The sequence below is a fragment of the Schistocerca serialis genome, chromosome 6 (assembly GCF_023864345.2).
Source record: "Schistocerca serialis cubense isolate TAMUIC-IGC-003099 chromosome 6, iqSchSeri2.2, whole genome shotgun sequence".
In the NCBI taxonomy this organism is placed as follows: Eukaryota; Metazoa; Arthropoda; class Insecta; order Orthoptera; family Acrididae; genus Schistocerca; species Schistocerca serialis.
The window spans coordinates 693,381,549-693,393,726 of record NC_064643.1 but is presented as its reverse complement, the minus strand read 5'-3'; the positions used below and the strand labels follow the sequence as shown (position 1 = coordinate 693,393,726).

At 45.6% G+C, this 12,178-nt stretch overlaps 1 protein-coding gene across 1 annotated transcript in view; it reads right to left on the bottom strand.

Annotated features, from left to right (window-relative positions):
* The window catches only part of LOC126485035 (pikachurin-like), a 779,910-nt gene that overhangs the window by 183,060 nt on the left and 584,672 nt on the right, over window positions 1-12,178 (bottom strand). The window contains exon 9 of the mRNA XM_050108640.1: window positions 11,613-11,802. Within this exon, the coding sequence (XP_049964597.1) occupies window positions 11,613-11,802 (190 nt within the window). The remainder of the gene's footprint in view (window positions 1-11,612; window positions 11,803-12,178) is intronic.

The following is a 12,178-nucleotide window of genomic DNA, read 5'->3' as shown; positions in this document are numbered from 1 at the left end:
CCTAAAGAGCATAAAATCAGTGAGTCACAGCTGGAATCGGTCATCTCATACAAATAAGTGGAACGATTACATAGTCTCAGTCGCAGATAAAGCAGGTCCGGTTTTAAGTAATGAATGTAGGATTATGCTACATATTCCTGCGTATCGCTCCCATAGGGATTGCGAACACAAGTATAGATGTAGATGAAGATGTACATACTTTATGCTTATCTAGTTTACTTAACATGAAAATATTTCTATTTGTTTTAATTACCGATTGTAATTTGGTAATCACTGTTTTTGCAACTGCTTCATGGTCCAACACCGTTTCAATGAGGGCATCCTCAGAATTGTCAGGTGTATTTGTTACCATTAAAGCCGCGCGGGATTAGCCGAGCGGTCAATGGCGCTGCAGTCATGGACTGTGCGGCTGGTCCCGTGAATTTGTTACGGTCTGATTAAACTGTTGAAATGGATGGACGCTGTTTCAGTTCCTGTTTTTCTTCGCTATTATAAATGGACACGGGTGTTCTAATTTCCAGAACGAATTGTGATTCATACGCTGGTCGGATAAGCAAAATCCTGCAGCCAATATTTTAGCCGCACTCTGCGCATGACGTGCTAATTGAGTACCCCTGTTTCACTAAGCCACTGCCGTTTACAGTAGTTGACTCTAAGTAGCAATCTCAGCATTTCTACGTTAACAGATGGAAATCCCTACGCGTGGTAGCAGAATAGTGCTGTAACTATTATTTTTGTGTATTGGCTGTGAAAGATATTTAGTTTAAATAACCCGAGAATTCAAATATACGAGGGCAGTTCAATAAGTAATGCAACACATTTTTTTTCTCGGCCAATTTTGGTTGAAAAAACCGGAAATTTCTTGTGGAATATTTTCAAACATTCCCGCTTCGTCTCGTATAGTTTCATTGACTTCCGACAGGTGGCAGCGCTGTACGGAGCTGCTAAAATGGCGTCTGTAACGGATGTGCGTTGCAAACAACGAGCAGTGATCGAGTTTCTTTTGGCGGAAAACCAGGGCATCTCAGATATTCATAGGCGCTTGCAGAATGTCTACGGTGATCTGGCAGTGGACAAAAGCACGGTGAGTCGTTGGGCAAAGCGTGTGTCATCATCGCCGCAAGGTCAAGCAAGACTGTCTGATCTCCCGCGTGCGGGCCGGCCGTGCACAGCTGTGACTCCTGCAATGGCGGAGTGTGTGAACACACTCGTTCGAGATGATCGACGGATCACCATCAAACAACTCAGTGCTCAACTTGACATCTCTGTTGGTAGTGCTGTCACAATTGTTCACCAGTTGGGATATTCAAAGGTTTGTTCCCGCTGGGTCCCTCGTTGTCTAACCGAACACCATAAAGAGCAAAGGAGAACCATCTGTGCGGAATTGCTTGCTCGTCATGTGGCTGAGGGTGACAATTTCTTGTCAAAGATTGTTACAGGCGATGAAACATGGGGTCAACACTTCGAACCTGAAACAAAACGGCAATCAATGGAGTGGCGCCACACCCACTCCCCTACCAAGAAAAAGTTTAAAGCCATACCCTCAGCCGGTAAAGTCATGGTTACAGTCTTCTGGGACGCTGAAGGGGTTATTCTGTTCGATGTCCTTCCCCGTGGTCAAACGATCAACTCTGAAGTGTATTGTGCTACTCTTCAGAAATTGAAGAAACGACTTCAGCATGTTGGTAGGCACAAAAATCTGAACGAACTTCACCTTCTTCATGACAACGCAAGACCTCACACAAGTCTTCGCACCCGAGAGGAGCTCACAAAACTTCAGTGGACTGTTCTTCCTCATGCATCCTACAGCCCTGATCTCGCACCGTCGGATTTCCATATGTTTGGCCCAATGAAGGACGCAATCCGTGGGAGGCACTACGCGGATGATGAAGAAGTTATTGATGCAGTACGACGTTGGCTCCGACATCGACCAGTGGAATGGTACCGTGCAGGCATACAGGCCCTCATTTCAAGGGGGTGTAAGGCCGTAGCATTGAATGGAGATTACGTTGAAAAATAGTGTTGTGTAGCTAAAAGATTGGGGAATAACCTGGTGTATTTCAACGCTGAATAAAACAACCCCTGTTTCAGAAAAAAAATGTGCTGCATTACTTATTGAACTGCCCTCGTACATGTCAATATATAAACCTGAAGCATCAGATAAAGAAGTTCCCAGTTACTGGCCAGTGGAACCATGGGATCTTGCTCGTACAGTCACTGCATATTCTCGTTTTCGTTGATACTAAGTGACAAATACACGACACATTACGACTGAAGTCATAATGAACAGAATACAATGGTTCGAAGTAATTTATTGACAAGAAACTGTAGTACCAATAACACATCCGCCAATGAAACTATTTGTAGTAACTATTTGTAGTAAATTTCAATAATCATACACTCCTGGAAATTGAAATAAGAACACCGTGAATTCATTGTCCCAGGAAGGGGAAACTTTATTGACACATTCCTGGGGTCAGATACATCACATGATCACACTGACAGAACCACAGGCACATAGACACAGGCAACAGAGCATGCACAATGTCGGCACTAGTACAGTGTATATCCACCTTTCGCAGCAATCCAGGCTGCTATTCTCCCATGGAGACGATCGTAGAGATGCTGGATGTAGTCCTGTGGAACGGCTTGTCATGCCATTTCCACCTGGCGCCTCAGTTGGACCAGCGTTCGTGCTGGACGTGCAGACCGCGTGAGGCGACGCTTCATCCAGTCCCAAACATGCTCAATGGGGGACAGATCCGGAGATCTTGCTGGCCAGGGTAGTTGACTTACACCTTCTAGAGCACGTTGGGTGGCATGGGATACATGCGGACGTGCATTGTCCTGTTGGAACAGCAAGTTCCCTTGCCGGTCTAGGAATGGTAGAGCGATGGGTTCGATGACGGTTTGGATGTACCGTGCACTATTCAGTGTCCCCTCGACGATCACCAGTGGTGTACGGCCAGTGTAGGAGATAGCTCCCCACACCTTGATGCCGGGTGTTGGCCCTGTGTGCCTCGGTCGTACGCAGTCCTGATTGTGGCGCTCACCTGCACGGCGCCATACACTCATACGACCATCATTGGCACCAAGGCAGAAGCGACTCTCATCGCTGAAGACGACACGTCTCCATTCGTCCCTCCATTCACGCCTGTCGCGACACCACTGGAGGCGGGCTGCACGATGTTGGGGCGTGAGCGGAAGACGGCCTAACGGTGTGCGGGACCGTAGCCCAGCTTCATGGAGACGGTTGCGAATGGTCCTCGCCGATACCCCAGGAGCAACAGTGTCCCTAATTTGCTGGGAAGTGGCGGTGCGGTCCCCTACGGCACTGCGTAGGATCCTACGGTCTTGGCGTGCATCCGTGCGTCGCTGCGGTCCGGTCCCAGGTCGACGGGCACGTGCACCTTCCGCCGACCACTGGCGACAACATCGATGTACTGTGGAGACCTCACGCCCCACGTGTTGAGCAATTCGGCGGTACGTCCACCCGGCCTCCCGCATGCCCACTATACGCCCTCGCTCAAAGTCCGTCAACTGCACATACGGTTCACGTCCACGCTGTCGCGGCATGCTACCAGTGTTAAAGACTGCGATGGAGCTCCGTATGCCACGGCAAACTGGCTGACACTGACGGCGGCGGTGCACAAATGCTGCGCAGCTAGCGCCATTCGACGGCCAACACCGCGGTTCCTGGTGTGTCCGCTGTGCCGTGCGTGTGATCATTGCTTGTACAGCCCTCTCGCAGTGTCCGGAGCAAGTATGGTGGGTCTGACACACCGGTGTCAATGTGTTCTTTTTTCAATTTCCAGGAGTGTACATATATGTACCGCTCCATCTCCTTTCCTGCAACGTCCACGAGCTTCGTGTTAAGATACGAGTATGTCACTATTACTAAAATAATTTTAGGCTTCGTGTGCAGTAATCTACCTAAACTGCTGTTACGAGATTTCCTCTGATAATTCGTTGACGTATTCTCTACGAAATCAGAGTAACATCTGCGTAATATTTTTGCCTCGGGGTTACTTACCTGCTACACAAAAAATATAATGTATTGGCATTTGAGTTCCTGCTCAAGCGTTTGTTAGTTTATGCCGATCCACGCCTTCTATAGCGTAACAACTTCATTTTCAATTTAATTTGAATCAGAAGAGTTACGAATATGAAAGTGGATCTGCTTTTCGTTCAAATACGCAGAGAAACTACAGGCACTGATAAACGACGCATTAAGTTAATTGACGATGTCGTTAGTGAATAAGTGTGATTTAGTTATATACCGCCTTAGTTTCATTGGCGGACGTGTTATTGGTACTACAGTTTCTTGTGAATAAATTACTTCGAACCGTTGTATTCTGTTCATTATGACTTCAGTCGTAATGTGTCGTGTATTTGTCGCTTAATATCAACGAAAACGAGAATATGCAGCGACTGTACGAGCAAGATCTCATGGTTCCACTGGCCAGTAACTGGGAACTTCTTTATCTGATGCTTCAGGTTTTCTCTGAGGTACCGATTGATGGTTTGTTTCCTTGCGTTCAGCCGAGGTGTTGCATTCATTTTAATTCGCGAGTTATGGCCTTGTTTGTATTCGCTGCCCGGACTATCGTCATGTGAATTACAAGTTCTTGTGTGAGCGTAATTAATGAGTCTGACGAGACAAAGTTGTCTAGAACCCTAATAAACCGAGCAGACGCTTCAATTTGAACACCGTTTGGGGTCCGGCACTCAGCTTATTAAGACCTCGCCGCTAGTCATACGCACAATATCTGGCAAAAGCTAAGAAAATGTGCATTTCATGGAAAACCACTGCGCACGCTGACAATCAAAGGAATGTCAAAGCGTTTGGTGTGCGTCACGGGCCGAAATCATCCAGAAGTAGACATGAGATCAGTAAATACATCACAGAGTGGATGGTGTTCAGGCAGCGAGTACACACAGCGGCACCTGAAGAGTACGGTTGGGTCGGTTGTGAAATATTGGAGGAGGAAGTCACTGTTTAACGTCCCATCGACAACGAGGTCGTTAGAGACGGAAAGGGTAAGCAAACTGCAGTACTTTTAGTAGAGTAAATAGATTTCCCAAAAGTAAATAGTAAACAGATTTCCATCGTTCCAGCATTGAAAAGCTTATAATCAGTTTGTACCTTGAAATTCACGTTATTGCGAGAACCATTCAAAAACTGAATTTTGGAAAAACTAAGATTGACATGAAAACATGCAAAAGGATCTGGGAAGAGACTAGAGTGGAAGGTACAAAAGCGTCAGGTCAGCAATAGAAATGACATGGAAATGGGCAGGACGTGAAGGCAGACAAATGGTTGTTAGGTGGACATAGAAAGTACTTTGTCGATATCCAAGGGGCAAACTATTTCCAGTTGAAACAGACAAATAGCCATTCCCACAGCATTAGTTATAACGCCCGTTCAGTATCGTGTCTACGCTTTTTAGAACGTTGTGTCGTCACAAAATGTTTCGCGTACCAGTGATAGTTTACTGCTTATCTTAAAATGCAAACATTATCCGATAGTCTCGTGAAGTAACCATTTTCAGTTTCCGTCGTTTTACAGGGCTGTATTTTTTCTCTCAGAGATACATGAAAACAATCTACAACTTGCGTACTGAAAACGGGAGGATAACAAATGCTCGTGACTGTGTAGTTACCAAAAGCACACAGGGGAAAGATCAGTCACGTCCAGGAGACATGGTGCTAATGTGGTGAAACACCAGCTTAGGCATGTGATACCAAGGCGGAGCCAGTCGTTGATGATTTGGTCCCGTAGAGTTAACAAATTGGTGGGACGTCATTTGTTGGTTTCACGTGACGTTCCAAATAGCTCCGAAGACTTTTGTATGTGGTTAAGATTGTGTGATTTAGTAGGCTGCTCGAGATGTGGTAGCTCACTTCTTCTACTGGTCAAACCAGAAACACAGCTACTGTCACCTTCGAAGAGGGGCCTACCCACAGTATACCTATCATGATGATTTAGAACGAGAGCCAACATTTGGTCACCCAAAATACTACCCACAGTATACCTATCATGATGATTTAGAACGAAAGCCAACATTTGGTCACCTAAATTACTAAAATAAACATCCAATTTGTTTACAGTAACTTGACTGAGTAGTCCCAAGTACTGGCAACGAAAACAGCTCCAACAACGTCAGTAAAAGACGTCTGACCTGAACTCTCCGCACCATGAAGGTTGAACGATTCATTCCCGGGTTCGATTCCCGGCGGGGTCAGGGATTTTCTCTGCCTCGTGATGGCTGGGTGTTGTGTGCTGTCCTTAGGTTAGTTAGGTTTAAGTAGTTCTAAGTTGTAGGGGACTTATGACCACAGCAGTTGAGTCCCATAGTGCTCAGAGCCATTTTTTTTTTTTGAACGATTCACTGGGTCGTCAGTGCACTCGACTTGTGACGTCATTTGAAAAGAGGCAAAATCGGGACTCGTCGGACAACACTGCAAGCCTCCACTCAGCTAATGTCCAGTATCTGTGCTCTTTCGCCCACTGGAGACAAACGAAGAAATTGATCAACTGGGTTAGCTGTGTGCACGTGGCTACGTCCAAGGACGATCACTCCTTTCAGGCATCCTTTCATATCCCCCTGTGGACGCAACCTATTATGTTGGATCCAAAGAACAGACTGGAAAATTGACCTTAATTCACTATCAAGCCTTAAGCCGGGTTCACACACGTCTCTAATGTGGCTTGCTGTAGTGGCATCGTGAACTACTGTTCACACAGGACGCCACAAATTCTAGGTAGTTGCACAGCTTTCAATGTGGCGTCGACTGAAATGATATGGGCGTGTATGAATGTGAGAGTGCAGGTTATAGCTTTAAAGATGTGACAAGAATAAAATACAAGGAAGACGAAACCCAAATGTTGGATGCGAAAATAAATTTCGCCCGCGGATTAGTAATGGAAACAAACACATTTATAAAAGAAATACTACTCAGAAACAAAACTGCTGTCTGCACTGGGCAACTAACCAACAGCTCGCATGGGAACCGTCGGCAGACAGGCCATTCTTCCAAGATTTTAGAATCTTATGGTATTCGTTGATACAGAAATTTCGGATACAGCTACCACACCACACTGTGGATCGTTTCCTGCGTATAATCCACAATTTATACAATGCTTCGTCTCACAGATTATGAAGTTTACACGACTTGCCTTTGTAGGTAAATATATAAAGTTTCTTTATTAATTCGAAAATATTTTAAGACTGTGTGATACGTCACTGGTTTGCAAATATTGTGCGCGCACACACACACACACACACACACACACACACACACACACACACACACACACACACACACACACAAACTGCTGCAGAAAATCATAGGCTGCTGTTTTACTAGTTCTAGAAGATGCGAAAGTGGATATCTCGACCATTGTTTTCACTTTTTTCAGAAATAAAATAAAAAACACTGAAATCGAATATCGCACAGCAGCAATTACACCACCATAACTGCGTCAGAATGCTCGTCTTTCGAAACAATGCCACGAGAGAGCAGTAGTAGTAGGAAAGTGGCGCAACAAATTAGAAGCACGCTGAACTTTTTGTGGGGAGACGAAAGTTGCGTCTCTTAAACCTTTCGCAGATGCATTTTTTGAAGCAACTAAGCGAACATACTTTATGCTGCCCTATCATAAATGTGATAAACTTACTACATTTATTTTTTGATAACTTTATTTTTATGTTTTAGGACCAAAAACAATTGTGGTACATATATTTCCCCGGCACCTTTGTGAGGTATTAAAACTGAGGGTAAATGGATTTCTCACTTCTTCTGTGTGTGCTGTTATGTGTTGCCATCACACACAAAAAAATTATGAATAGTGTTTACTGTTTTTATTAAATGTTTTACTTTATTTAAATATATTTGTTACCGATACTAAGGTTTACTTATCACAATATAAGAACAATCCTTGAAACTTTATCACGAAATGTCTGAGTTGATATGTGTCACAATAATGCATATTTCAGAAGCGAATCAATGTGTTCCGACAACAGTAGTGACCCTGCGGCAAACAAAAGCTGATTGTTGTAGGCGTTTTCATACATCGGGTGCGGTGTACTACCACAAGATATCACGCATGGACTGAGGTGGTAAAACGTATTCCCAAATGCTTTGGGATACCCTTAAGTTCGCGGTAATTACGCTTCCCAAGGACCTCTAATGATAGATTACTTTTGTGGTAAGTTTATTTCCCCACCCCCTTCCCTGATGGTGACTATACTTCCCAGTAACCTTCCAGAGGGCTGCCACTACATGCCAGGAGCATACAGATGTGGTAACATATACTTCTTTAAACGCTGTAAGAAAAAACGTATACAGGGTGGTCCATTGATAGTGACCGACCCAAATATCTTCCTAAATAAGTATTAAACGAAAAAACTGCAAAGAACGAAACTCGTTTAGCTTGTAGGGGGAAACCAGATGGCGCTTTGGTTGGCCCGCTAGATGGGGCTGCCATAGGTCAAACATATCAACTGCTTTTTTTTTTAAATAGGAACCCCCATTTTATTACATATTCGTATAGTACGTAAAGAAATATGAACGTTTTAGTTGGCCAACTTTTTTCGCTTTGTGATATATGGCGCTGTAATAGTCACAAACGTATAAGAACGTGGAATCACGTAACATTCCGCCAGTGCGGACGGCATTTGCTTCGTGATACATTACCCGTGTTAAAATGGACCGTTTACCAATTGCGGAAAAGGTCGATATCCTGCTGATGAATGGCTATTGGGATCAAAATGCCCAAAGGGCGTGTGCTACGTATGCTGCTCGGTATCCTGGACGACATCATCCAAGTGTCCGGACCGTTCGCCGGATAGTTACGTTATTTGAGGAAACAGGAAGTGTTCAGCCACATGTGAAACGTCAACCACGACCAGCAACAAATGATGATGCCAAAGTAGTTGTTTTAACTGCTGTCGCGGCTAATCCGCACATCAATAGCAGACAACTTGCGCGAGAATCGGGAATCTCAAAAACGTCGGTGTTGAGAATTCTACATCACATCAATTGCACCCGTACCTCATTTCTATGCACCAGGAATTGCATGGCGACGACGATGAACGTCGTGCGCAGTTCTGCCACAGGGCAGAGAAATTACGCGACGATGACAGATTTTTTGCACGCATTCTATTTAGCGATGAAGCGTCATTCACCAACAGCGGTAATGTAAACCGGCATAATATGCACTATTGGGCAACGGGAAACCCACGATGGCTGCGACAAGTGGAACATCAGCGACCTTGGCGGGTTAATGTATGGTGCGGCATTATGGGAGGAAGGATAATTGGCCCCCATTTTATCGATGGAAATCTAAATGGTGCAATGTATGATGATTTCCTACGTAATGTTCTACCGATGTTACTACAAGCTGTTTCACTGTTGACATAGTGGCGATGTTCTTCCAACACGATGGATGTCCGGCACATAGCTCGCGTGCGGTTGAAGCGGTATTGAATAGCATATTTCATGACAGGTGGATTGGTCGTCGAAGCACCATACCATGGCCCGAACGCCGCCCCTGATCTGACGTCCCCGGATTTCCTTCTGTGGGGAAAGTTGAAGGATATTTGCTATCGTGATCCTGCGACAACGCCTGACAACGAGCGTCAGCGCATTTCCAATGCATGTGCGAACATTACGGAAGGCGAGAGGAATGTCTTTACACGTATTGCCAAATGCATTGAGGTTGACGGACATCATTTTGAGCATTTATTGCATTAATGTGGTATTTACAGATAATGACGCTGTACCAGCATGCGTTCTCAGAAATGATAAGTTCACAAAGGTAGATGTATCACATTGGAACAACCGAAATAAAATGTTGAAACGTACCTACGGTCTGTATTTTAATTTGAAAAACCTACCTGTTACGAGCTGTTCGTCTAAAATTGTGAGCTATACGTTTGTGACTATTACAGCGCCGTCTATAACAAAGCGAAAAAAGTGGTCCAACTAAAACATTCATATTTCTTTACGTACTACACGAATATGTAATAAAAATGGGGGTTTATATTTTAAGAAACGCAGTTGATAACCGTTTGACCTATGGCAGCGCCATCTAGCGGGCCAACCATACCGCCATCTTGTTTCCCCCTTCAAGCTAGACAAGTTTCGTTATTACAAGGGAACCTCCCCATCGCACCCCCCTCAGATTTATTTATAAGTTGGCACAGTGCATAGGCCTTGAAAAACTGAACACAGATCAATCGAGAAAACAGGGAGAAGTTCCGTGGAACTATGAAAAAATAAGCAAAATATGCAAACTGAGTAGTCCACGTGCCAGATATGCAACATCAAGGAGCTTGCAAGACCAGGAGCGTCGTGGTCCCCTGGTAAGCGTGAGGAGCTGCGGAACGAGAAGTCCTGGGTTCAAGTCCCCCTCGAGTTAAAAGTTTAATTTTTTATTTTCAGGCAATTATTATCTGTCCGTCCGATGCGAAGTAACTGCGCCGTAGTATGGGGACGTTGTATGAAAACGTTAAAAACATATTTTGACAGAGCACAGGGAAAACTGTGCGACTGTGAAACTGTTGCATTAATTTGTTGCACTTTATGTGACAAACTCTTATGTTTTCGTCACTTTTTTGGGAGTAATTATCACATCCACAAGAAAACCTAAATCGGGCAAGGCAGAAGAATTTTTTACCCATTCGCCAAGTGTACAAGTTAGGTGGGTCGACAACATATTCCTGTCATGTGACGCACATGCCGTCACCAGTGTCGTATAGAATATATCAGACGTGTTTTCCTGTGGAGGAATCGGTGGACCTATGATCTTGCGATCAAATGTTTTCGGTTCCCATTGGAGAGACACGTCCTTTCGTCTACTAATCGCACGGTTTTGCGGTGCGTCGCAAAACACAGACACTAAACTTATTACAGTGAACAGAGACGTCAATGAACGAACGGACAGATCATAACTTCGCGAAAATAAAGAAATTCAATTTTTCACTCGAGGGAAGACTTGAACCAAGGACCTCTACAGCTCCTTACGTTAACCACGGGACCACGTCGCTCCTGAGCTCACGTCATCATTGATGTTGCATATCATGCACATGGACTACTCAGTTTGTATATTTTGCTTATTTTTTTCATAGTTCCACACAACTTCTTCCTGTTTTCTCGATTTATCTGTGTTCAGTTTTTCAAGGCCTATCCACTGGGTCAACTTATAACTAAATCTGAGGGGGGTGGGATGGGGAGGTTCCCTTGTTAGTAGTTTTTTCATTTGACGCTTATTTCGTGAGATATTTGACACTGTCACGAACAATGGACCACCCTGTAGAGGGAAGTATATCTCCCGTGGGTTAAGATGCGCCAGTAAAAACTGGGAGTTCACACATGCAACTGCAGTGTGCCACTAGCTGTGGCGACACTTGAGTTGCGTGTGTGAAGCCGGCTTTACCGTCAACAGTGGAGAGCCAGATTAGCGGCTAGTTCAGGTTCTACACTGCGTACAGCGCTTCAGAGGGACCACAGCCGGTGACTACGCCCGACGTGCCTCTCTGCAGCACGCAGGTGGGAGCAGGGAGGCCGCAGCGCTGGCGCTGGCGCTGCCGTCGCCGGGTACTCACCGACGTCGAAGCCCTTGACGGCGTCTCCGGCGGGCGCCAGTCCGAAGCTGTAGAGGCGGTCGTTGACGATGAGGCGGCGCACGCAGCCGCGCAGGCCCTCCTCGGTGGGCAGCTTGTCCGCCAGGCCCGTCGTGTTGCCGGGGCCGCCCACGAACAGAGGCTCGCGGAACGTGATGCGCGAGAACAGGCCCTGCACCGACACAAGAGCCACAGCGGGCCGGCGTCAGGAGGCGGCTGCGCCGGGGCGGACGCGGGCGAACACGGGAGCGCACACTGTTCGCCAGCGTCCGCTTGTAGGTAGGGGTGCCAACTTCTTACACAGATAATACACTGAGGTGACTAAAGTCATGGGACAGCAATATGCACACAACAGATTGCGGTACTATCGCGTACACATAATATGAAAGTGAAGTGCATTGGCGGAGCTGTCGTTTGTACTACCGTATGATTCACTTGGAAATGTCAAATGGTCGCCTGGCCACCAAGAGCTGTTGCAGGACGATTTGATTCACGGATCCAGTTATATGGCTCCTTCCGTGTATAGCAATTTTACTATTATGACGAGT